The 24,766-nt window shown below is 42.5% G+C and overlaps 1 protein-coding gene across 1 annotated transcript; it reads left to right on the top strand.

Annotated features, from left to right (window-relative positions):
* The first annotated feature begins 1,216 nt into the window (after nt 1–1,216).
* tspan17 (tetraspanin 17) lies at nt 1,217–17,460 on the top strand. Its single transcript, XM_029165722.3, has 8 exons — nt 1,217–1,851; nt 7,367–7,417; nt 9,548–9,694; nt 10,320–10,490; nt 10,885–11,010; nt 11,197–11,244; nt 12,839–12,955; nt 13,191–17,460. Exons 1-8 carry the CDS (start codon nt 1,765–1,767, stop codon nt 13,254–13,256), a joined length of 813 nt encoding a protein of 270 aa, XP_029021555.1. The 5' UTR covers nt 1,217–1,764; the 3' UTR covers nt 13,257–17,460.
* Nucleotides 17,461–24,766: the final 7,306 nt, after the last annotated feature.

Raw genomic sequence — 24,766 nt, 5'->3', positions numbered from 1 at the left:
GTATAATGGTAAATAAACTGGCAATTTAAAGACCTATTAAGAAACAACTGAATTACAACAGGCATAACAATAGAATGCTGATTAAATGAATCAGTGTTAATGTAATTTTTTTCATCTAGGCTCTTCATCCTGGCTTTAATTGCTGCTTGCTGTGAGTCTGCTACAACTTGTTTATTGTACAAAGGAATAATAGATGGGCTCAACCACCAGACTTATTTCTCTGGTTTTACTCTCTAGTGTTGAGCTTTACTGTCAGTGCAACGTACTGCATATTTGTGGTGATGTTATTGGACTGAAATGTCCACAAACAACAAGTCCTCAGGGGAAAAGGGAAATCAAAGCCACATTCATCAGAGGTTCATAGACTGCCATCTGTAGGACTCCAGCCTGAAGTTCAAATGAAGAAAAGTTGTTTGATGTCATATGCTGTTTCTGTAAACAGACAGTTATATATGCACTCATGGTCTCTGGTGTCACTTTTAAATCGTTTACGTATCAAGTAATTTAGTAATTTTTATACTAACATACTATGGGAAAAATATGGAAATGAAAACAACAGAATTATACTTTGACACATCATTTCCATTAACATAAAAGCATATGTCACTACTAATAAACCCTTTTTACTGTAGGTTTTTCAAACATGTCATGCCAGTAAAGGCTTGGGTGAAACTAATGACAGTAGTTAATGCTACCTGCGCCACATGTCACTGTTCCACTGCCACGCCCCCAAGATTATACAGTACATGCTCAATTATCTGCTGTTGTGACTTTTCCTTCTATTGCGAGCCAAAGGAAAAAGAAAAGCATCTATCTCTCATCATACATGTTGCGCCCTGCTTTTAATTAGTGATCCCATGCACATGGAGAGCATCATGCAGACTCTAGAGAGCTGTTTTTTGGGTGGGTTTAGTTTTGCAGATGTGTGTTGGTAAATATTGAAAAAGGGAATATTAAGGAATATAGGGGAATACATAATAAAGAATATTGTGTATAATTTTGTCTAATCCATTATCGATGCATGATTTCTTTGGTCCAAAGAAATTGCACGTGCATGTAAAAAAGATCTATAAAGGTCTATAAAGCATGTCATAAATGACTGCCCTGCGTGAAACCCAATATAAGCCTTGGCACCTGTGCATCTGCTCGTTGCGTAAGAGTACAATGTGTACTGTTTCCCTGTTATTTGTTGCAGACGCAGCTCAGTGCAGTAAAAACACAATATCTGCTGGGACACAAGAGGCCGCTCTTGAGGTGAAAAGGGCGAAAGCTAGCGCAGTGATTTCCTCAATGACAGCGGGGGCTTGTTCCACACAAAACAACAAGGATGAAGACTTCAAGCGACGCAGCAGCGACTCAGATAACGGAGGAAACGTTTAGATGAAACCCCGTCTGCTTTATGTCCGTCTTCCTTTGTGCGACACGAATTTGACGCCAGCCAACCCGACTATCGACTGAACTGCGGATGAATGTCTGTGCCTTACGAGTCGCTGGATTTGTTGTTGTTAGCGGCTAATGCTAGCCATAGAAGTTACGAGCTAGCTGGCCTTGCGAGCTAATGGTTAAAGCGAGGAAACCCTAATCAGCCGCATATGTTTGATGCGCTCACGGCCGCTCGCGAAGTAAACTCGGCGTAACTTGGCTAATGGAGCCAGATAATGTGGGCTTCAGTAGTTTAGAAACTGCAGTTTTGGCCGAGCTTTTAAAGTAGCAGTAGTACTAAGTTTGCTAGCTTGGCAGTTAGCAACAACTCTCCCTGGAAGAATGAGCAGAAAGCACCATCATATTAAAGGAGCCGAAGTAAGCTGCTGTGTAAAATACTTCTTATTTGGATTCAACATCACATTCTGGGTAAGCAAATACTTTAATTGTATTGATACTAAACCGTGAGAAACTAACTTTGTTGAATGTATTAACCAATGTCATGTTTACGTTAGCTTAACGTTAGCACAGTTAGTAATGTACCAATGCAAGTTCAAAGATCCCCGAGGTCTTTGTATAATAACTATTTAAGGTTAACTAAGCCAGAAAAGTACTAGTATCCTGACATTTGTGTTGTTATTTTGCCCTTTTTATGTTGTGTGATTATGTTTAAACCTAAATAAACAGATTTGGCTCAGATAAGATTCTTTTGGCAGCTTTTATATTCTAGGTTAACTTCATGTAGTGGTCCTAGGAAATAATAAGAACTGAGCAGTAGCATGTTGTTGGCTCGTGTAAAGTACTTTACTGAGTTAATCCAGAGTTTCTAGAGGAGCTGAGAGCCCTCACTTCAGCCAGACATAAAAGCTGCCTGATGTTAGTTCCTCTTTTTGCTTTTACATGGCAATAAGTAGTGAAGCTGTTGTGTTGATTCTGAGTACAGCTCATGTTTATTGTTGGGGTAGTTACAAGTGCATCCACATCTCCTTTACGAGACCCTCCTCCATCTTCACTCATCTCCAGCCTGAGAAGTCCCTCTGTTTAGCGTCCTCGCCCGTCTCTGTGGCCTCTGTGCGTCTGTCTATTATAATAATTGTGGGTGAAGGAATGGCGTGTCTGTGTGCCCCGAAGGGTCTTCCCACACACTCTTTGAACGAAAGGCCACACGGTCTGAATGCCACCCAGCCCTCCTCCTTTTCAAACAACCCTTTCTCTCCCTCCGCCCGATAGTGCTCGCACTCTGCGGGGCAGTATTGTTTCTCTCCCCTTACACACCCACAAACGCACAAAGAGCGACGGAGTGAACAAAGACCCGGGGGAGCAACGGGTGTGAATCTGTATATTCTCCTTGTTCAGTCAGACTGGCCCATGCGACTGCCTCTTCTCCTTTTTCGCTCCTTCTTTCATCACCGCCCCCTCATTGCTCCACACTCCTCGTCATCATGCAGGAGTAATACACCATATATCTTTCATGTATGGTAAAATCAGGTGCCAACATGAATGACACAAGCCAGATTTTTCTTAAAGGAAAAAATACATGGATACGTTTTACAATTGGCCTCACAAATGAATAGTGCTCTGTATTTCACTTGGGGCTGAGCAATCGACCAGGAAATATTGAGTCACAGGGCAATAGTGCTGTGCCTGACTCATATTGTGTTCTTTCTGACTGTTTGACACTCAGACCAAGCCAACAGTCCTGTGTCTCAGCTCTCCGTGAAACTGTGGAACAAGTTCCAGCTCGCTGACTGTTTCCGTTAATAATCACTAGAAGATGTTCTCCTCTTGTCTCTGTGCTGCAAAACTGGATTTGACAGACAAGTTGGTACATTGCTGAAATAGAGAGAGATGGGGTAGAGTCTCCACAAATCAACCCATTTGTCTTTCCTATACTGATTTTGTCAGGCCCGAAAATGTTGCCTAAATTGAGACAGAGTGCTTGTAAGACCCCTAAATATTGTAGAGCACTGAAACCTATTGCTTTTCCACTGCGTAATTCTTCCAGTGCCTGAGCTTGCTGTTGACAGCCAGATATTCTCACCCAAGCTGAACAACACACCTTCTCTCCTTAGAATAGACACGTTCCTCACATCCACTTAATTAATCACATTTTCTGCCTGAGCTGCTGAAATGTTTGGATGCTCTGCATGCTGTAATTAAGAGCTTGTTAAGCCGTAACCAAGTTGCTGAGTTGGTAGAATGCAGACAGTGTGTTATTAGCCAGCTACAGCACTAAGTGTCTGGTTATATTTGGCACTAAGGTGTGCATTGGGGAGCACATCACAGGTGTGAAGGCGGAAACTGTGTGAATGCAGCCATTTGTGGATTCATAACTCTTAGACACTTTTAGAGGAAGTCGGGGATTTGTTTGCATATTGTATGTTTACATATGAATGAAGCCTTTGTGTGAAAACTATTGTAGATTAGGAGATTATTCCGTTGATCACACAGAATTTCAAATGCCTTAAAATGAGTCACAATTTATTTCCCAGTATTTGTACAGGATAATTAATTGATTAAATGGTTGGTTAAGTAGCAGGTGAGGCCCTAGCATATGCAGCCAGATCAGATGATTTATGTATGTAATGCAATGATTTATGTACTGTTTAGCAGTATATTTTGTTTCCCTCAGATAAAATCTGATGTGAATAGAGAAACACTTGAAAGGGAATTGTTCTTCTCTGGTTTATTTAGATTTCTTTTCCAAGAAGGTGCTTGTTTCTGTTGGGTCTGTTTTACCCAGTATCTGTATACAAGCTAATAGCTTTGGAAAATTCCTCTTCACTCTATCATCAGCCACCACTTTAATAAAGAGTTTTTTGTTAATAATCAGTCAGATACACTGAATTGTTAAAATACATAATGATGTTTTCTCACTGTGGGGTCAGACAAGCTTTATATTTTGTTCACCCAGTAGGCAGTGCCATTGATATCATCATGAACAACTGTGTTCCCAGAGGTAGACACATTGGATATTCATGCTTTTACTGAGTCAGTGAGAGGGCAGTCACGCTTGAGTGGACTATACCCTGTACATTTGTGTGTGTGTGTGTGTGCCCAGGAAGCATGAAGCCTGGTTTGTCTATCAGTTAGTTGAGGTTAATGGGATCAGCTGGCTTAGGGAAGCATCTTCTCAAGTGTTGATAATCACTCTGTCCACATGGAGAGAAACCTCTTGGTGTGGGACACACACAGCTTAAACAAGCACTTGACAGATAAATAACCGGAACAGACCGGAATTTGAATACCGAGGCTCATACAAGGACAACTAGTCCTAAAATGTATGTGTTCAATGCAAACACAAACACACACAGACAATGGCAAACCATTAGATGGTAGCATAAAACATCTGCAGAGGAAAAGGGAAACAAATTGCTTACTTGATGAGGTAAAATTGAATTAAACAAATCTCAAGGGGCTTCCAACACATCTTGTCCATGAGCAAACAGAAGTAGTGAAGTGTAAAGTAGTCAGGAAAAAATTAGGACACACTGTGCTGCATTTTACTTGTTTTATTGCCTAATTCAGATGAAGTTGAATGTGAATTTGTGGGTAATTTCTATAATTTTATATACTACCAACTATTTAGCAATAATCACGTTATCTGGGCTACATTATTGCCTCTGGGAAAAGTAGATAGTTTAACACGTGGTGTGATTCAAAGGACCTGAATCAGACTCTGGTTATCTGTTACACTGTGGGAAACCTTAGATAAAAGCAAGTAACACAGGCACAGTACAATGGCAGGTTCAGCTGGGTTTCGGTGTACTCCTTCAGTCAAATACACGCTCAGTCAAACCCTAATGTCCCACATGTGATGCTGTGTTTGTAGATAACACTTTAAAAATGATCAATTATGCTGTTTTTTCAAAGAATATGCTTTATAAAACTAAATAATACACAGCCACACAGAGTCCTGTGCAACCTATTGTTGCAGCGAGTTCATTGTAAGTCAGGTCTCTTCTATAGTATGATCAAAATAGGAGTTTTAGTTCAGTTGGTTTTAGTCTTGCTCAGCTTTTTGTCTTCAAAAATAGACACATTGCTTATGTGTTCTATACATCAAGCTATTGTAAATAGTTCCCTACAGAAAAATAGTTTCAGAAGATTTGGGGAGCCAAAGTGACAAGCTAACAGGCCTGTCATACCTAACACTTAATGCGGCTTCAAGGTCGTCCTGTGCCATGGCAGGGGAAAATACAACTTGACATGCTCTGAAGTACTTTTCACCGGAAATAATAACAAAATTGTCCATATAACAGAAGTACAGCTCAGCTGTCTAGCTGGTGTTTTATTGAAAAAGCACCAGAGTGAAGAGGTATGTATTTATTTTTTTTCATTTACGCAGGCATGAGGGAATGTGTCAATTCTGAACCACCAAAAATAATCTGCACACTTAGACAGAAGTAAGAGTGTTAATTTTTAGGACATGTCATTTATATATTATAAAAATCATTCTGTTTATGACATCAGTTAGTATAGATTCTGGACTCTTAGTCTCCTTAATGTTGCATTTTTCACAGGTTTCATTAAAACCCAATGAATACCATTTTGAGAAAATGTGAGAATTTGTTTTCACTAACTAAGATCACTTATCTTAATAAGGTTGGTTCAGAAAGAATAGATGGTATTTATTTACAACGCTCTACCTACTACTACTTTAATAACCCAACTGTGTCATCTTAAGCTCTTCTATCTGATCTTTGTCGGACTATCTTTACTCATTCGGCTTGACTCTTTTAAGCTAAGGCCGACCACACTGTATAACATCTCATCTAGTACTAGCACAGCCTGGCAGTAGTCCTCTTCCTCACCTCTTCCTTCAGTTACTACTTGACAGCTCCTGCTGCCGTTGTTGTTTTACATATTGTCACGCTGTTCTTGCTGACGTTTGCAGTGGATGTTTGGCATCACTTTACCTGTTACCCTTGATTTAATCAGCTTACTAACAATATTATTTAACCCTGATTCAATGCAGCTATTATGCTGTAATACTGCCATTGTAATGTGCTTCAGTTAAGATCATTACCATCACAAATCCCCTAAGAATGACATTTTTTGTGGCAGCTAAGCTGATAGAATAAGCAATGTGCCATTTTTTTGTCATGTTGTGCAACAAGTGGAACTGAACCCTACAAATTATTTCGTACCACTTTGGATGTTTACGTCCAGAGGTAGTCTGGTGTTGTGGCCATCTTAGGCTTTCACCTTGTAGTTTTTGGCATCTCTGCTAGCCCTACATTCATCCTTGTCTGGGATGAGAGGCTAACACCTGAGGGATTTTCCCCTAACTCTAAGGATATCAGATCCTCCAGCCTCTTAAGCGGTCCAGTGCAATGGCTCCAACCTGCAATAACCTCCTGATGTAATGATCCACTCTGGCTGTAGCAAGTTATAGGACACCCTCTGAGGATTCATGTTTGTTTACAGGCTTCAAGAGCCAGTTTTCTTAATTAACTTTTTTCTCTAAGTGATTGTGTTCCTAATGGACACACTGCCTTTTGCCAGTTCCTGAAGAACCCTTGTTGTTTGAAATGTTTTTGTGTTTGGACTGTACTCATCTGACATATTAGATGTGTGCAAGGCTGTGCTGGGAAAGTGATGTTATGGATATCATGAATTGCTGTGCTATACAAAAGGGAAACATTTTAAATTAGGTTGAAGACAGACTCGTCTACATGTGTTGCCAAAAAAACGCCAGTGTGAATAAAATGTGATCAATCTGTACCCACAGAGTCTTGATAGTAAAAGATTGTGTTTATGACTTTGTCATTGGCGTCTTTATTCTGTAATCAAAGCTTAAGTCTTAAATATTACATTGTATTGACAAATAGTCAGGTCTTGGAACAAAGTTTTCCCATAATAATCTGGGATGAATTAAAATATGTGCGCCTGCTGCTTTCTGCCTGACAGCAAAGCCTCGTCTTTGTGCTTTGTTTTACAGTTACTGGGAGCAGCATTCCTGGGTGTAGGCTTGTGGGCATGGGCGGAGAAGGTATGTATAAACACATGCACGTACAAACACACACTGGTGAAATGCAACATGATTGCCTCAACAGCATAGCTTAAATTCTTCCTCAGACTTTGGGCAGAATTAGCTGGAAGTACAATTTTCATGGCGTTGAGATGGGAACAGGTTTTTTCAGTAGAGAGCTTGGAAAGCTCTCTACTATTGTGACAGCACGTAAAGGTGTATTAACTGATGAGGGTAATTTTGGTGCAGCCAAAACATTTGTACCAGTCTTGTGGCATTTCTAATACTAATTATTAATAACTTGTGGTTTAGAACTCTGCTCCAGAGTACCTTTGTGGCACAGCATGGATACTTTAAAAGAGTTGGGCTGAGTGATGAGTGACTAAGATGATTAGTTCCAAACCCACTGTGTGCAGCCAGGCTGCACTATTGTTCCAAGGCCTCATGAATAAATTCAAATGAAGACAGACTTCTGAACAACAGTACCATAAAAACAGAAGAATGCAGTATTGCTTCTGTTCTGTAGTCATCCCCTCGCTCAATTCACAGAGAGCTTAACTTAAGCGCTATGAGGTTTTAGCTTCCTGCTTTTAGCTGCAAATGTTTTAGGTTCACCATATGTGGCAAGTAAACATGATGTCTGAACTGAGAACATGTACCCAGAAAGATTGTAAAACTTCCCATGGGGCCTGCAGTTTTTTGTTAAGATATAATATTGTGTTGGAGAATAAATGGTTATTATCGAACATGATGACGGAATTATTTGAGAATTTATACAAATGTACAATACATAATTGCAAACTTTTTCCAACAAACTAAAGCTAAAGGTTATAACGACAGGGCGGTTGGAGTTGGTCACAGCAACTCATAATGTGACTTGGATGCTTGTATGGCCTTGTATGCTGTCTGTGTACCCTCCTGACAATGTTGGGGCATGCTCCGGATGAGTCAGAAGATGGTGTCCATGGGTGTTAAATTAGATTTAGGTCAGGGGAACACGAGGGTCAGTTCATGGCATCAATGCCTTTGTCATCCAGGAACTGCATGAACACTAGGTTGTAAATTGTCCTGCAAAAGGAGGAACCTAGTTCCTTCACATTCACTCTAAGGACTCCATCTCTGTAATTCACGGTAGTTAGCATGTTGTTAGCTTTGCAGCACCCCAAGGATTGTTATAGCCAGACCATCACAATTCAACACAAATTGACTATATTTAATGAACTAAGAGGCACATTAATGTTCTCCATGAAGTCTCAGAATTAAATCTCTTTCAATTCTGTGCAAAGTATAAAAAGTGTGGGACATCAGTGGCAGAACTGATGGTTCTTATGTGTTGTAGTGAAAGCCAGCCTACTGCTGCTGGGTCATTGCCCTTCTATGACTCCCTGTCCTGTCTAATACTGCAAATAGTGAGAAGGACCCTTGGCGAAAACCAAAAACACACAAGAAGCAGTCATCAATAGTATGGACAATAACATTAAAAAAACAAAAGCATTATAATTACAGTTTTCCTGTTTGTAATGTTATAGCTTCTCTTGTTGGCTGTATTTGCACTAAAGTAGGTGAGAAACTGATTCACACGATTCACACTCTCTTTAAAATTGATAGATTGATATCTGACTGATGGCTGACTGATGATACAGTACACTGGAAATATTCTGTCCTCCCTTTATTTTTTTCCGCACTGTGGAAGCTCAGGAAATGGGTTTGGCCTCAACTAAAACATATGTTTGTCGGTGTATGGCATGCTGGAGGCTCACAGGAAGATATGCTGAGCTCTCTGTAGATTTAGGGTTGTGTGACAGGATCTGTCGAGAGGAAGGACAGATGTCTGTTTGATACTGTTAACTCTTGTGAATAAAAGCTCTGAACTTTGTCTTGGAGTCACTTGTTTTTTAGGCTGGACTAAGATCTGCCAGTAAAATTGGGAAATTTGAAGTTTGGGTGTTGTTTAAAGAACACACATTAGACATAGTAATCCGATAAAATACAGTGTTATTGATTTCTGGACATTATCTCTGAAAGCAGCAATCCCACTTGACTTGAAGTTTTCACTTGGCTTTGTCTTTTTTGGGGTTAACTTTTGGAATAGAAACATTTGTAAGTGTCACTTTTTTAACTGCTCTGTTTTGTCTTTCTGCCTGTCCCCAGGGTGTGCTCTCCAATCTGTCGTCCATCACAGACCTAGGGGGCTTCGACCCCGTGTGGCTCTTCATTGTTGTTGGAGGTGTCATGTTCGTCCTGGGCTTTGCCGGCTGTATTGGAGCTCTCAGAGAGAATACCTTCCTGCTTAAATTTGTAAGCCACCTTTTGAACCTTCTCGGCACAGACGCCACTCGATCAATTAACTCTCCCCTTTCATCTTTATGGGATATACCATCCCTCATCTACCCCATGCTTAATCAGAAAGTAATGATTAATGGTCAGTCATTCATTTAATTATTCGTACCTTGAATACTGATTCACTATTAAGCAGTTAGTTTTTTTATGTGAACACTGTGACTGACAGAGACAAACTTGCCTTGTTGCTGGCTGGGATGCTTCACAGCTATTAAGTCCAGCCTATGTCCATTAGCAGCAGTAAGTCAGAGTGAAGCGCTAATGTGGCTTTTGTGCATTTATCATTAGCCGCATCTCCTCCTACATTTACTGTAAAGGGATGATATAATGGTACCTCTGGGGCTGCAGTTTTTGTTGCCACGCTTTCTGCAGCAAATCAGAATAGACCTTACAACCAGACACGCACCAGGACAGTACATCATATCTGTGCCTTTTTAAATCCGTGCCAAGAAATGCTGGAAAAATGTTATGATCCTTTGCAAAATAATGATGGAGTTATTTGGAATTCTTTAGAAGTGTCAGATTGTTGTTTGCGTGTCTCTCTCTCTCTTTACTGTCATTGTTTTTGTCACGTACATTCCAGTTTTCTGTGTTCCTGGGATTGATCTTCTTCTTGGAGTTGACTGCAGGGATCCTTGCCTTCGTCTTTAAGGACTGGATCAAAGATCAGCTGAACCATTTCATCAATAACAATGTCAAGGCCTACCGTGATGACATCGACTTGCAAAATCTTATTGACTTTGCACAGGAATATGTGAGTCCACACCTGCTGACTGAAGCGTGTGTTACTAAAACTGAATCCAGCCAACAATTGCCTTTGATTGAAGAAGGCATTCCTGTCTCTAAAAAATAAGCTAACTGTGTTGAAGCAGTTGATTTCTGAACAGAGAGGCATGCACTGCATTCGATAGCAATTCCTTCAAATAATTACCGAGTGTGCAAATGTTGGGCTGTGTCATGGCTGTAAAGGCGATTAGATCTACTCTCACTATCTGTAGTCACTGGCTGCCACAGTAAGCTGGCTACACACCCAAGTTGACCTGAGCCATCTTCTAAAGAGCGACTGGAAGAGCAGATCAGAGAAAATAACTTTATCCCTTAGCTGGCGCGAGCCGTCTAATCTCTGCCTGTTGTCGCTGCTGTCTCAGTGGTCGTGTTGTGGAGCTCACGGGCCAGACGACTGGAACCTGAACATCTACTTCAACTGCACTGACTTAAACCCCAGTAGGGAGCGCTGTGGAGTTCCATTTTCTTGCTGCCTCAAAGACCCTGCAGTAAGTCGCCTAATGGCAAAAATCTATGATTATTATTATATTATATTACGACTGTTCATAATGTTTTGAATTAATAACTTGAGAGTGATGCAGTTTCGGATTTTATGAGTTGATGTTGCATTGCTGTGGCGTCTAGTTTTTAATTTTATTTACATAAATATTTGATTTGATTGATTTCCTTTGCAGGAGGATGTCATCAACACACAGTGTGGTTATGATGTTCGACTTCAAGGGGTTGGTATCTCTAAAACATGTCTTTTTATGTTTGCATATACTAAACCTGCTATTCGGTTTTAATTTAATAGTTTTGTTTTATTATTCTAAGACAAAATCTAAGTAAAATCGTAATAGTAAAAGAGAACCAATTCCTGTTCTCATCACAGTCTTTGGTATAAAGCATGAATGGCTGCTAGTGTTACTCTGTCCAGTTAAAGTGACACAAAGCTGCTGGGTGGAATTACTCCTGAGAACGAGTTGACTGGCAGCCTGCAAACCCGTTTGAAGCTGGTGTTAAGAATGGAGGGGTAATCATTTGTTCTGTGCTTGTCTCAGTACCCTCAAGAAAACGTATATATAATCTTACAATTCCAACCAGAATTGAGTTGGGAATTGATGCCATCTTTATTTAGCGTTCCTGATTGGAAATATGTCAGAAACCACAAATAATATGTATGCCTGAAACGCAGCACAGACAGAGAATGCGTAGGGTTAAGCATCATATGGCCTCCTCTGTGTATGTCTTCCCTTAATAACAGATTGTTCTTCTAACAGGGATAATTAGGCTCCACTTATAGCGTAGCGAGCAGCCTTACTACACTCTGTAATTGGCAACGCAGTGGGTTCTGCCAGTGTGTCCTCTCTTCCTGTGTGTGTGTGTGTGTGGGTGTGGTTGTTATAACTCACTCCACTGCAGTCAGAAGGATTGCCGTTGCTATGCACACTGCAGTACAGTGAACCACCTGCCACCGGGTTGATAGGAATTCATTTTCCCTGTGTACTCTGCTGCTAACACTCTGACCACTCACGTTGAAACCATTCGTGATACGCGGTGCTGTAAGTTCCTGGCGCAGCTTGTTTTTTTTCGACTGCAGGCTGGGATAGAGGAAGAGCAGGCGATACAGGGAGGAGAGCAGCACAACAAAGATACGGGCTGAAATAGCTTCTGAGAAAGTTCACAGAAAGAGCAACGTAGTTCTTCCACCTTTTTACTGGCTGCCAAGTTCTCTCTTTACCTCCCATTGGTTGAAAGATAACCTTCAGGCTCTGCAAAAGAACAAAGACGTTTCCTGGTTGAGTTGTCTTGAAGAGCAACAAAGAGACCATTGTGTAAGGTCCTATTCACGCCCATTTGTGTCCCCCTTTTAGAGTCTCTGCAGCTCTAAATTATACCTTTTTTTTTTTTTTATATATTTTTTCTCCCCAATTTCCACGTCTGAATTGACCATATACACCATCGGCTCAATCTGGCAAGACAAACAGCCATCTGTCCGGCAACAGGAAACATCTTCTGCCTGTTTGTTTAGTCCAGGCAGGGTCCGGATTGAACTCGATACACATCCTTGATGTTCTTCGTGACACTGACATGCTGTAATCTAGGAATGACTCAGCTGCCGTTCACTCCTCATGCACGTCTCAGCAGTGAAGGAGTCGGTGTGCAAAAAGCTAATGTGTTGTTGTCTCATACTGTTAGTCATAGGTCAGATTGCAGATGTTTATTTAAACGATGCCAGGTCAGTGTCCACACTGAAAGACGGCAGATGGCAATATAGTAGTTTGTCTACTAGTACTTTAGCTCTTCCTATGTAATTTCTATTTATTTTATTTATAGGACCTGGATCGGCAGAAATACATCTATACAAAGGGCTGCGTAGGACAGTTTGAGAAGTGGCTTCAGGACAACTTGATCATTGTAGCTGGAATCTTTGTTGGCATTGCACTTTTACAGGTAAGTGAGTGAGTTTGTTTTACTTGCATTAACATAATGAAACCTTGTACTTGACATTAAATGTTTATGTAAAACTATCAATATGGATGAGCTTGACTCTTGTGTAATCACTGCCACCATGTGGTGAGAGCAGCTAACGTCAAGCTAAATGCTGCAGTTTACTCCTGTTCTTTTATTGGTTCCACTTTCTCTAAGCATCATTTGTCTTAAAGTCCTGTGTGGCTCCCTTCCTCAGATATTTGGGATCTGCCTTGCTCAAAACCTGGTCAGCGATGTCAGAGCTGTCAAAGCCAACTGGTGACAGGACCGGTGACGCAACAGCCCTCAGACCCACTCAAGGTCAACACAGCACACAATGGCATCCAGCTGAGGACGCAGAGCCACCACACGTTTAGCTCTGTCTGCTTTGCCACCGAGCTCAGCTGCACATACACACGGTCACAGCTGCAGACAAGCAAACACCAATAGTTTGCCTGTCACTGACACTTTAATGGGGGGCAAGATAATTAACTTCCACTCAAACCAAACAGCCAATATTTTGTTTACCACTAAGTTGGGATTTAACCCAAAAACACTATACAGAGGACACAAAGACAATAGAGAGGACAACTCTACTCTTTTCTGTTTCTTTTATTTCTCTTTTTTTGGGCAGTTGTGTATAGTTACACAAGGACTCTTTTCAACCAGGAGAATCTATGGATGAGAGTACAAAGAGGAGGAAGAACAAGTCCCCTTATTAGGTCAATTGTCAGAGAGCCCCCCGTCGCACTCAATGAGGGGTTGAACTAAAACAGCCACTTTTTAACGCACTTATCCCCACATCCTGCTGCAGGGGATTGTGAGTGACAGGTCAGCTGGCCATCACACACGGATTCCACTGCCTGTCCAATCTCCATCTCCTAATGACCAACGAAAACATACCGAGCAGCAACTCGTGCACATCTTAACATCATTTCAGGAAGCGGAAATTCCTACTCAAAAGGTAAAAAGTGCCATTAATACCCAGTTCTATTTTGTCCCTTTCCTGTCCTTGACATGGAGTTTCTGCAAACTGCCCCACAATACCTCAGGGCCTGGCTGAAATACAGCTTTCTGCCACCGGTTTTTAAGCGTATCTTTTGTTTTCATCTGTGTCTGTTGAATTTAGATACACTAACGTAATGCAGAAAAAACATTGACAGATCCACGAATGTCTCCCTGTTTGCTCTGCAGTGATTGTATTATTTGATGATTTATAGAAGGATGTTGTATTCTATGGAGTAGCCTGGTGTGGGTTGGATTCTAAGTATGTGCTACAGTATACAGGGAAAATTCTTAATTCTAGAGATTGTTGTTTATCTCTGAGCATCCCTCGGGCACATGGGATTGCTTGTTTGGGGCCTTTTTGCTTGACCATATTTGTCTTACATTTTGTCTTCTGCATTACACAATTATTGTTGTCTGTCATTGTATATAAATTTCCATCTGTATCTACTCTTCATTCATAGAGACACATTTATATGCTGGGTTCATGCTTTGATTCCTTAAGTCCGCCAGGTGCCGGTTTTACCTCTGACCCCTCAGTCACATGCACACTTTTTTATTTGTTGTTGATATTGTTAATATTTCTAAAGGAGACCAAATAATACCAGCTGGCCACAGGCTAACTACCAAGGTTTTGTTGGGCTACGATTCAGGATCTATTAGCAATGCCAACCAAGAGATGAAGCAGTTCTACATAGGCACATTGTGAAGTTATTCTCCCTTTAATATTAGGCGTGCCAGTTGAAATGAGAAATTACAAAACAATGGAAAATGTTACACTATCACTTATTTTCCTGTTTTAGAATATTTTTGATATTAGCAAAGTCTCAATATAACATGAATGCTGCTTTAACTTAACTAGATTATTGATATAAAGTAACCATGCTAACGGCACTCATCCTGCGATGGCATTGGATCAAACTGACGTGAGGTAATTTGTTCCAACAGAGTTTACACTGTACAGTTTGTGAGTTGTTCTTTGCTTGACACTACATAAAAACACTCTGGCCTCACTTTTAAAGTTGCTCTCACATCTTTTATCGTATCCAGGACGTTCATCCAAATCAAACTGGGTTCACTTGATAACCTTTTCAATTATTCTATTATTGTTTGGGAGAGATTCAGACTATAACCCCCTGCCGCCACCACACACACACACACACACACACACACACACGCGCACACAGACTTTAGTATGTTCTCAACAGGAGTGTGCACACGTTTAAAAGAGGAGTAGTCTTAATATTCTGGGAACATACACTAAAAACTTTCCTGCCTCAGAGTCTGTAGAATTTACACATTCCTGCCGATCTATTTATATTTGCTTATATATGTGTCATGCAGACACATCACGCAGTAACCACACCTATGATTGCCTGCTTTGTCTACATGTCATGTTGCTTGCTCCCACGCACGCGCGCTTCAAACATTACCTGATCAGACTGCACCTGTTTGAAGCTCTGTCATTTTGATGTATTTTTAAACATGGGACTCTCCGTCAGGAAGGGAAATATAAAACAAAACTGCACTCGTCTGAATTTCGGAGTCATGAGTAACTTCAGTGCACTGCACAATGCATCTGTACTGGGGTGACTGAGCCTTAATGACTTCATTTAGATGAAATGGATGAGTTTCCATAAGAGAAGCTCTTTAGGCGTAATTAGTGTGCGAGTCCCTGCTGCAGTCTGGGAGTCTGGGAGGCTTTTTTTTTTTTTAGGTCAAATTTAGAAACATTGGAGTTCTTTTAAATTCCTATTTGAAGTTGCTGCATTTGCAAGGCATTTTCACTTCTACTCGTCATTTCATGTTGTTCTTACTGCGTGTGGGCTTCTTTGATTCACTAACTGCTGTAAATCAATCTGTCCCACTTCAGTGTCGAAGATCAGAATGAAAGCAGCATTCTTTCCCTCATTATCTCTTCTAGCTTTGTTTATGAGATAATGTGATGATCAACAAGTCTTTGAAGTCTTGTCATAAAATACAGTTACCTGTAATTGAAAGTAATTTGCTCAGGATCTAGAATAGCCCGTACCCCTGATTTAAACAAAAAAACCTAAAACCTTCAGTTGTAGCGTGTGAGGCCAGGCTGTGTTAAACATGACAAAATGGAGGAGCTGCTGCTGCTTTTCCAGTGATACAGAGGAATCTGGCTGAAGGCAGATGGAGGCCACGGGTGTCGGTTCTGCTGCAGCACAGAGCTGCAGCTCTTAAACAAAAAGCACTCCCACTCTCTATCTGCAGCCAGCGCCGTGTCTGGAGGCATCTGCCAATAATCAGACAGTCACCTTGGTAATATGGACAATAATGCCATAATAATCTGTAGTAGCCGGATGACTGGGTTTTAATATGCAGACTTTACAGAGGTGACTTGCTGGAGCATGTTTGTTTTACCACCTTTGGATAATTCTTTTTTTTTTTTAATTATTTTAATGTTGGTGAAACGGGAAGGGAGAGGAAAATGCTTATTATGCTCTGCTCTCTATCATAATGGCCTTGCATCAAAAACCACCTTCTTAATTTCCTCCCTCCCTGTGGGCAGTCGTGTAATTCCTGAGGAGGGGCCTTATGCAGACCATGAATGTATCCGCATGGACCTACTGCTTCTCTCTCAGTTGGAAGTGATCGTTTCCTTTATGCAGCACAATGCAAAACACACATGAAGCTTAGCAGATGAAATGTGTCTGTGTTGTGATATTTTAGATATTCTGTTTGTTGCATCTTGAATATTGAATATTTTGCTTTAGTGGATATGAAGATGATGCACATTACTTTATTCTCTCCCCACACCTGTGTGAAGACCTGCATGGACATATATGCAATTATCAAAAAGACGTCACCACAAACGAGCAGTTGAACAAATGTGTCTGTGGTGGATTTAAACTTTCTCTGCGAGAGCCAGCGTCTCTGGGAGATGCCCCGCTCTGAAGCGATTTCCCTTTTTTATTTTAGTTTATTTTTTATTGCATATGATTCAAGGTGACTGTCATGTAACCTGAGCAACCTGCCCGGTTCTCCTCTCTCGAGCTTTGACGTCCGCTAATGTCTCGAGGCGTTTCAGTTGATTTTCCACCCAAAGGTGAGCGCCGTCGGGTGCAGACGTGGGTCGCGACGGGGTGCGACGGCGCTGCCTCGGCGGCGTGTTTGTCGGCACATTAACAGCAATATCACAGTTATTATTACTGACATTTCCATCCTGAGTCAAATCATTCAAACAAAACACGAGCATGATCTGTCTGGAATGAACCGGTGTTTAGTTTCTAGTTTTCTGAAGCCACTATAAACGTCTCTGTTCTTACTTTTTATCTGCAGGTTTTCAGTTTGTAGTCTCGACTGCAGCAGAAAACATGTACCTGTTCTTACAGTTTCCACATGTGTACTGTGATGGGTCGTTTTATAAGAAATGTAAGTGTGGGGCAATGTCTGTTACACTGTATGTTGTGTTTAAATTCCTCATCTTTCATATATTAAATGATTTATTATAACAGGCCTGTGTTTTCTTCTATATTTACATATAACAGCGTTTCACTTCCCACATTTAAGAGATCTATGGTCCTTCAGTTCTATTATCGTTTACTGTTAACACATTGAATCAGTCTTTGCAGATTTAATGTTTTCCAGACTTAACATGATCGATTCATATATTTATTTCCACATATAATTAAAGAATTGCATTTGGTTACATGTGTAACACAATCATCTGCTGCAGGAATCAGTATGCTGAGTGCGCTCTTTGCATGGACTCTGCTCTGATTCATTTCTACAGGACATGGCTGATTTTGCACAAATCTGCCCAAAGATTTTCTGCCATTGTTCACAGACAGATTCTTTTCAGCTGCTCTTGCTGCAGGGGGTTTAGCCGCGCTCCCCGCAGCTCCAGAATACTCCAAAGGTTCCAGATCAATACCGGTTTTATTTATATGGCCCGCGATATCACAAATGACAAATTCGCCCCGGGCTTTACACGTGTAAAACCTCTGTCCTCAGACCCTCGCACTGGATCTGGGGGAAGTCTCTGCCAGCAGAGCCTTTAACGGGACAGTCACCTGGGAGAGCCTATTCTCTGCAGCGTCTGCCATCAGTGTCATGTTGCAGGTTCCCTCTTTGGTGAAGACTCATGAGTCTTGTCCCGTCTCCTGTAAATATCGCGTGGTCTTTTCCACCAGTGCTTCCCCCACATCAACACGCCCCCTCCTCCCGGCTTCATGGCTGGCACGGTTCACCGCCGTTGTACTAGCCAAGTCTGTGCCAAATGGGCTGGACACCATCGGATCCAAACTCATTCATTTTAGCTCGATCTGACCGGGCTGAGCACTGCCAGTATTAATCAGGAGTCTCTGGTGTTCGGCAAAGCGTAATCTCCCAGTTTGGGCTGTTTTCTGGGTGATGGTTTATTCTTGAACGCCGTCTTGCACGCTATCTCATCATTCTCCTCTTTGGCGCAGGGTTGTGTATCGTAATTGTCAGCGCTCTCTGTTTTGATAGTTTGGCTTTTCCTAACCACTGCTGCAGATGCCCCGTATCATATCTCGTAGCCTGCTGATGTGTTTTTCATCCTCTCTTTTTATAGAAGAAGCCTCACAATTAGATTTTTTTTACTTTATCTATCAGTCTATAACAATGTCGAGCCACAGCTTTAGAAAATACCCAAAAGCAGGACTCATTACACAGTAGATGTGTTAAAGCTGCTGAAATAGTGACTTAAAGGATTTTCTTTTACACTTTCTATCATATTTGTTTGATCGTAATCATAGATGAGATCAGATGGAATAATACAGATATTCTAAGATGTAGAACTGAATAACAATTACCAGCACACTGGATAAATACTTCTCCCACTGATCTGTGGATCCTGTGTGATGTCAAGACAGTGACTATAAAGCGAGGACGCAGCTTAAATCCGGTCCTAGCGCTTGTGTCACTAGAATTAAAAAAAATGTTTTCGATGTTAAGTCAACCAATAGAGGGAGACAAACGGTGAGTTCGAGCTCAGACGCTGGCGCACTTCAGTCATGACCTCATCTTTTAATGCTAAATCTACATATGTACTTAAATCACAAGCTAGTTCATAGAAAGATTTCCACAGACAGCTGTCATATACTATACAACGTAACCACACCCGCCTGCTTTGTTTAAGTCCGTCCGGTTACCCACCACTACTGCCCCGCATTCAGATATTAAGTTCAAAGTGAAAGACTCTTCAAATAAATCCATCACCTTCAGAGACTTGACGTTCTCTTTTACCGCGCATCACACATAAAACGCTTCTGTCCGACTCGGTGCGAAAGTGACACTGTTTCTTGACGTTGAATGAATGACCTAGACAGAAATTTCAGCTCTCCTCATGTCACCGTAGCGATTGTTCGCTCCCGGACGACCTTGAAGTAAAATCTGAGATGCACCTGTTGAGAGGGAGCGCTGAGGCTACACAGGCAGCGTCTGCAGATTCCTCTTTAGCATTAGATTTACAGCAAGCGCTGCTGTGATCGCTATCTGTTCAGTGCGCACCAGTGGCCTTGCGCCTTTAGTTTCCATGGAGCCGTCGCATACGTTTGTTTGTTATTCAGAATCAGACACAGGAAGCTGTTAAGATCACTGTTCCGTGCTCCAGATTTAAGAAGGTGATGCCACAGCCGCATGCGCAGCATCTGCAGGTTCAGACCACCGTCCGCTTCCTCGCGCTGCTCACTTTATTTACGTTCTGTTTGAAGTCGATGGTGTGTTTACAGAAAGACTTTTCGTGGCAAGAGAAGTGTTGTAAAGATGTGATGCTAGTGCACATTGTAATTCACTCTTGATAATCCGTTTTGCCTCGTGGTTGACTGAGCACACTGATGCATGAGCAGCACTTTAGCTTTAAGCATTTAGAGGCACAAACAGCGATTTGTAATGTTCCACTGTGCACATTATAACTCAATTACAAAGCCTGATTATATTTCCCTTTTTGATTTGTTTCTGAAGTTGCTTCAGCAGCTCAGTGATACATTTAAGTGTGTACGTGGTCATGTGAGCCTCATAGTCCATTAGCTTGTTGTATTTAAAACCCGCTCGTGTACAGTAATCAGTTGTATTTATATGAATAGGAAGATGCTGGTCCTCAGGCCAAGGCGCCCCCTGAAGGCGACCCTGGGGCTTTGACGTAACCCAAGATTTATCAGCTTCATCGTTTGTTTGGTTACTTTGTTCCGTGCGGCAAACCCGTGCTGGAAATACCCTTTTATTAGTGAGTGAGGTCACGGCTGCATCGGCGAACAGGCACCACATGATTGGACTTTTCATGTGTTGCGTTGGAAGCGTCCCTTCGGGGGAGAGAGAGCAGAGACTGACAGGATTAAAGGGAGACGCATGTGTTTACAAAACCCAGTGGTCAGTACAGTACAGTATGTTCCATTCACATACACGATGCTTAGAAGATACATGTGATGTGAAAAGGGCTAATTCATCCCGACACTAATCAGACTTGATCCTATGTATAAAGTGCATTTATGTAATAGCTCACGTATTAACACTAGACTTGTAAAAACTGATGTTGTCACAGATTTCGACAGATGTTGACTTTCTTGTCCTGTAGGAGAGAAGCTGAAGTGAATGATATCAGGTGTTGGGTGATCACCAGAGCAGGGTTGTGAGTTAAAGAGGAAGGTTAAGACGGGTCTGGTATAAAGTCCAGTATTTGGGATAAGCCACTGGTCAAGGCCCAGAAGACGCCCAGCTGGAAGGCGTTGAGCGGCAGAGGTTAACAGCGGCCCGTGGCCCGTGTTTGATCCTCGCCTGCTCCCAGTACGCTTTTATGGAGCTGCTCTGACTAACGGCTCCTTTTACTGGACAATCTGCCGCCTGCTGATCCAAATAAGTGAGAGCTTTACTGCGGTTTGAGCCGATGCTGGTCCAACAGCCTGTGAAGAAAAAACGCAGTCTGGAAAATAGGAACCGACTGTAGAATTATGACACGCACCACAGCTGTAATTCAATCAGTGTGTTGAGAGAATTACTGAGCTACGCACACTGTGCGTCAACAAGGATTTGTTCCTCATTAACATTTCATTAAGTCTGTTTAGTCTTGTATTGTGCACCGTTTAGCTCCGTTTTCCTCATTTCCTTCATTGCAGTAGAGACGCGGTCAGGTCCCTGATAGTATATGTGTAGCTGTGCAGCTCTGCAGTGTGTGACACTCAGGCAATATCCCAAAACACCCACTGGAGGCTTTCACACAGTCATACTCCTCCGCTGCACAGCTGACTTCCATCCACACCATTTGTAATTAGCCAATTAAAGAGCGCGACGAGGCCGAGTGTCCTCTGTTTGACACACGGGCAACAACGGCTTCTTGCTCCACAAGTCGGCACAACCTCACATTTTCAAATTAGGACCCATAAAAATGCAACGGATGCTGGAGGTACAGTGTAAAAACCCCATCACTAATTACCCTAATGTCAGCGTACGCGGTTCACACTAGACCAGAAGCCAGAAGGTTCACAGGGGGAGAGGTTCAAAGCCACAGCGGAGGCTCTGCTTGATGTGAGCAGGCATCAGTTCTCGTGGAGCACTCTTATTGAGAGGCAGTGAGGAGAAACCCCGTCGTTGTCCTGAGGCCGCGTTCACCGCCGGGTGATGTCACGTCTGCGTCAGCTCACACGCGAGACGTCACGTGACGGCGCTGTTGACGCGTCCCGCGGCCGCCGGGCCCTTTGAAGTGTTTGGGAAAAACAGGAAGACACTTTGAAGTGGTGCGCTGCTTCGTCTTTGGAGAAAATCACAAGGACTAGAATCTGACGTTGGTGAAATTAAAAACGCACTTTGTCCCTAAGTTTGACCCCGTACGAGTGACGCCTCAGCTGAGCAGACGCCGGTCCTGTCTTCGATGATGTCATAATGCGTGAGCGCGTGCACACAGCCGCTCCGTCTGTCCTGACAGACCTGATTGGTTGACGGCGTAATTCAATGAGTTTCTGCAATTACCTGAGAAACGGAGATTGAATTGGAGCTCAATTTAATTAATGGCAAGAAGGATTATGGCCGGAGCACAAAACTCAAGGCGCGGCTCTTAATCAGCTGGCACCTCAGTCACAGCGCCGCGGGCTCCGGTTGAAGGAGAGAGCTGCTCCGGCTGTAATTCACCCAAGTGGCTCTGCCTTAAGGACAGAATCACGCAGGAGCTAATTGCATGTTGGCCATTTTTAGCTGTATATTTATCTGCACCCTGGATATTTATAGCGCTTTCAAGGTGCCTGACAACAAGAGCTAGGTGTGTGTGTGTGTGTGTGTGTGTGTGTGTGTGTGTGTGTGTGTGTGTGTGTGTGTGTGTGTGTGTGTGTGTGTGTGTGTGTGTGTGTGTGTGTGTGTGTGTGTGTGTGTGTGTGTGTGTGTGTGAGAGAGAGAGAGAGAAAGAGAGCACTGAACCACTTAGCTAGACCACATTTTTCCATTTAAACCAGTTAGAGTGGAATGTTGTATCACTGGCAACAAATGGCTCAAATTAGTTCCACTGCTTTTGCATTTCTTGCCATGTTCACTCGTTTTCATTAAAGTCCGGGTCAGGACCCACAAGCGTCGGTTGCTTGAAGTTGGACATGTGTTATTGTAATAAAGGTTAAGCCGGCACCTAAAATCTGATGATTCTAAACTCACAAAGCCCATCAGCTACAGAACCGACCAGACTGAATAAAGTTTGCTTTAATGTCTTTAGTGAATTGAATTTGTTTATCACCATCTCAGCTTCTCTGCTCCAGGTGTTTCTCTAATGTTTATCACTGTATCCTCATGTTTAATTAATATCAGGGGACGGATGTGTCCATCGTGTGTTTGTGTAGATGTTCTGGATGACGGTGTAACTGGAGGAAGTACAGTAGCACCCCCACATACAGTCTCACCTTCATGTAGGGCTTATGAAGCCAATATATAAATATATACACTATACATTCCCTCAGAGAAAAACTGAGGAATTTCATCTTTTAAATGGCCTTGAATTATGTTAATTATCAAGTTAATGAGTGTGTTTCAGGAGTATTAGTCATGTCATTCTGCTCTATGAGGGGATCAGCTAATGGCACCATGGAAAGCTTATCCACTCCACAGAGTGAGGAGTTGAAGCTTCATTCTCATCGTTCCTCTGTACATATAACGTGAAACGAGCTCTGTCACTGTGAGTGTTTAGCGTTTCGCTCGCCTCCGTCTGGATGTCTGCATTCTTCACTGACCAATCCATTGGATTTCAATGGATTTGTTTGTCTGCCCCATCCTTTATCTTCACCACTAATCCTGTTTAATAGCGTTTTTAAGCCCAGCATTGATGATCCAGGAGGCGGCAAGACGTCCAGTACAGTTGATATAAAAAAAAACAAAAAACCCAACACTCTTTTACATTTCCACCTCAGGCCAGTTTAGCCTTAACATGTAAACGGGGGGGAGGGAACCAGGATGTAAGCGTTATTTAATGTCTGGTCTTCTGCAGCCATCACTCAGAATAACATGATCCTCATCATCTGTCGCACACTTGCATGGTTTAGATCCAAAACATTAAAGATGGAAGTGGAAATGTTCTCTCCTGCCAACAAATATTCATTTTTCATGGCGACACCAGAGGTGTGTGCAGTTCTGTGTGCGACTCATCCCCCCCCCCACCACACACACACACACACACACACACACACAGCTCAGCCACCCTCCGTCAGCCTTCCAGGCCTCTCGCTGAGTGATGTGTGGTTAACAGTCTGTGCAGTGCGATTTACTGCACTGTGAATGACCACGGCGGCCTTGATCACGTTATTACCGTTGGCCGCATTTATTCTCTAAACTTCAGAGCGCATTTGTGTGCACCTAATAAACTGCTCTATTGGTTTTTTGCTGCCAAACACTCGTCTCCTTGGCTTTTATCGCCTCCTTAGGTCTTAGGCGCAAAACGCAAAAACTATATTGCTTCATTTAAGCATCGGCGCCGGAGCAAAGCACAGATTCGCTTGCTTTTCGACTGTGAGCGCTGAGGAGTTGAAATGAGAAACGCCGGGTTGCTAACGAGTGCAGACGTTGACCTCTCGTGACCCCGCTCCTGTTTGGCTCTGTGCGTTTCACATCGCAGCCATGTGGTCCACAGCCTAATGGGACCTGTCTTGCAGACAAGAGCGGAAACTTTAGGAAACACGAGCTTATCGACAGGCGGCCCGGCCCGGCCCGGCGGGGGGGCACTGTGTAAGGCCTCAGCAGGAGTCCCTTTCAGCAAGACAAACACCTCAGCGTCCGGCCGTGCGTAGAAAAGCGGAAAAGTGTTTTTCAGCGCCGAAATTGAATGTCGAAATCGATGTTCAGATTTTGTTTGGATGTGGCTGAGGGTTGTCATATCACATTAAGATGGATGTCCTGTGGGAGGTGTTGCTGGGAAGTGTGATGAGCAGGATCCTTTCCTCCAGGAACAGCTAATCAATATGCCTCTCAGACACTCTCTTCTTTAGTCAGAGCACCACTTTTTTTTTTTTTTTTTTTAGCACCGCTGACATCGTTCAATTAAACTTGTGCTGTAGTTTAGAAAAAAAATAAAAAAGAGTCTGGATTCAGACGGAGCATCATTTCGGTTTTGCTGCACTCCAGCATCTCCCGGCTACTTAATCTTAAATGTGAGATAATATGACTAATAAGTGGCTTCCGTCCGCGTGCGAGCGCTGAGCGATCTCTGCGTCCTGTGTCATCACTCCATCCGCCGTGCTCGGAATGAGACAGAACAAGTGTGGAAGTGATTATACTGAGGTGCCTCAGGGCTGTACACAAGCACCTGATCAATATTCAATCTCAGTTATTCCA

This window comes from Betta splendens, chromosome 10 (assembly GCF_900634795.4).
Source record: "Betta splendens chromosome 10, fBetSpl5.4, whole genome shotgun sequence".
In the NCBI taxonomy this organism is placed as follows: domain Eukaryota; kingdom Metazoa; phylum Chordata; class Actinopteri; order Anabantiformes; family Osphronemidae; genus Betta; species Betta splendens.
Note: the sequence above shows the minus strand (reverse complement) of the source record. Positions and strands in the feature narration are given on the sequence as shown.

Coding starts and splice junctions, on each gene's coding strand:
- tspan17 (XM_029165722.3), top strand. CDS start 1,765: ATGAGCAGAAAGCACCATCATATTAAAGGAGCCGAAGTAAGCTGCTGT. Junction 9,695..10,319: donor ATACCTTCCTGCTTAAATTT/GTAAGCCACCTT, acceptor CGTACATTCCAG/TTTTCTGTGTTCCTGGGATT. Junction 11,011..11,196: donor GCTGCCTCAAAGACCCTGCA/GTAAGTCGCCTA, acceptor TTTCCTTTGCAG/GAGGATGTCATCAACACACA.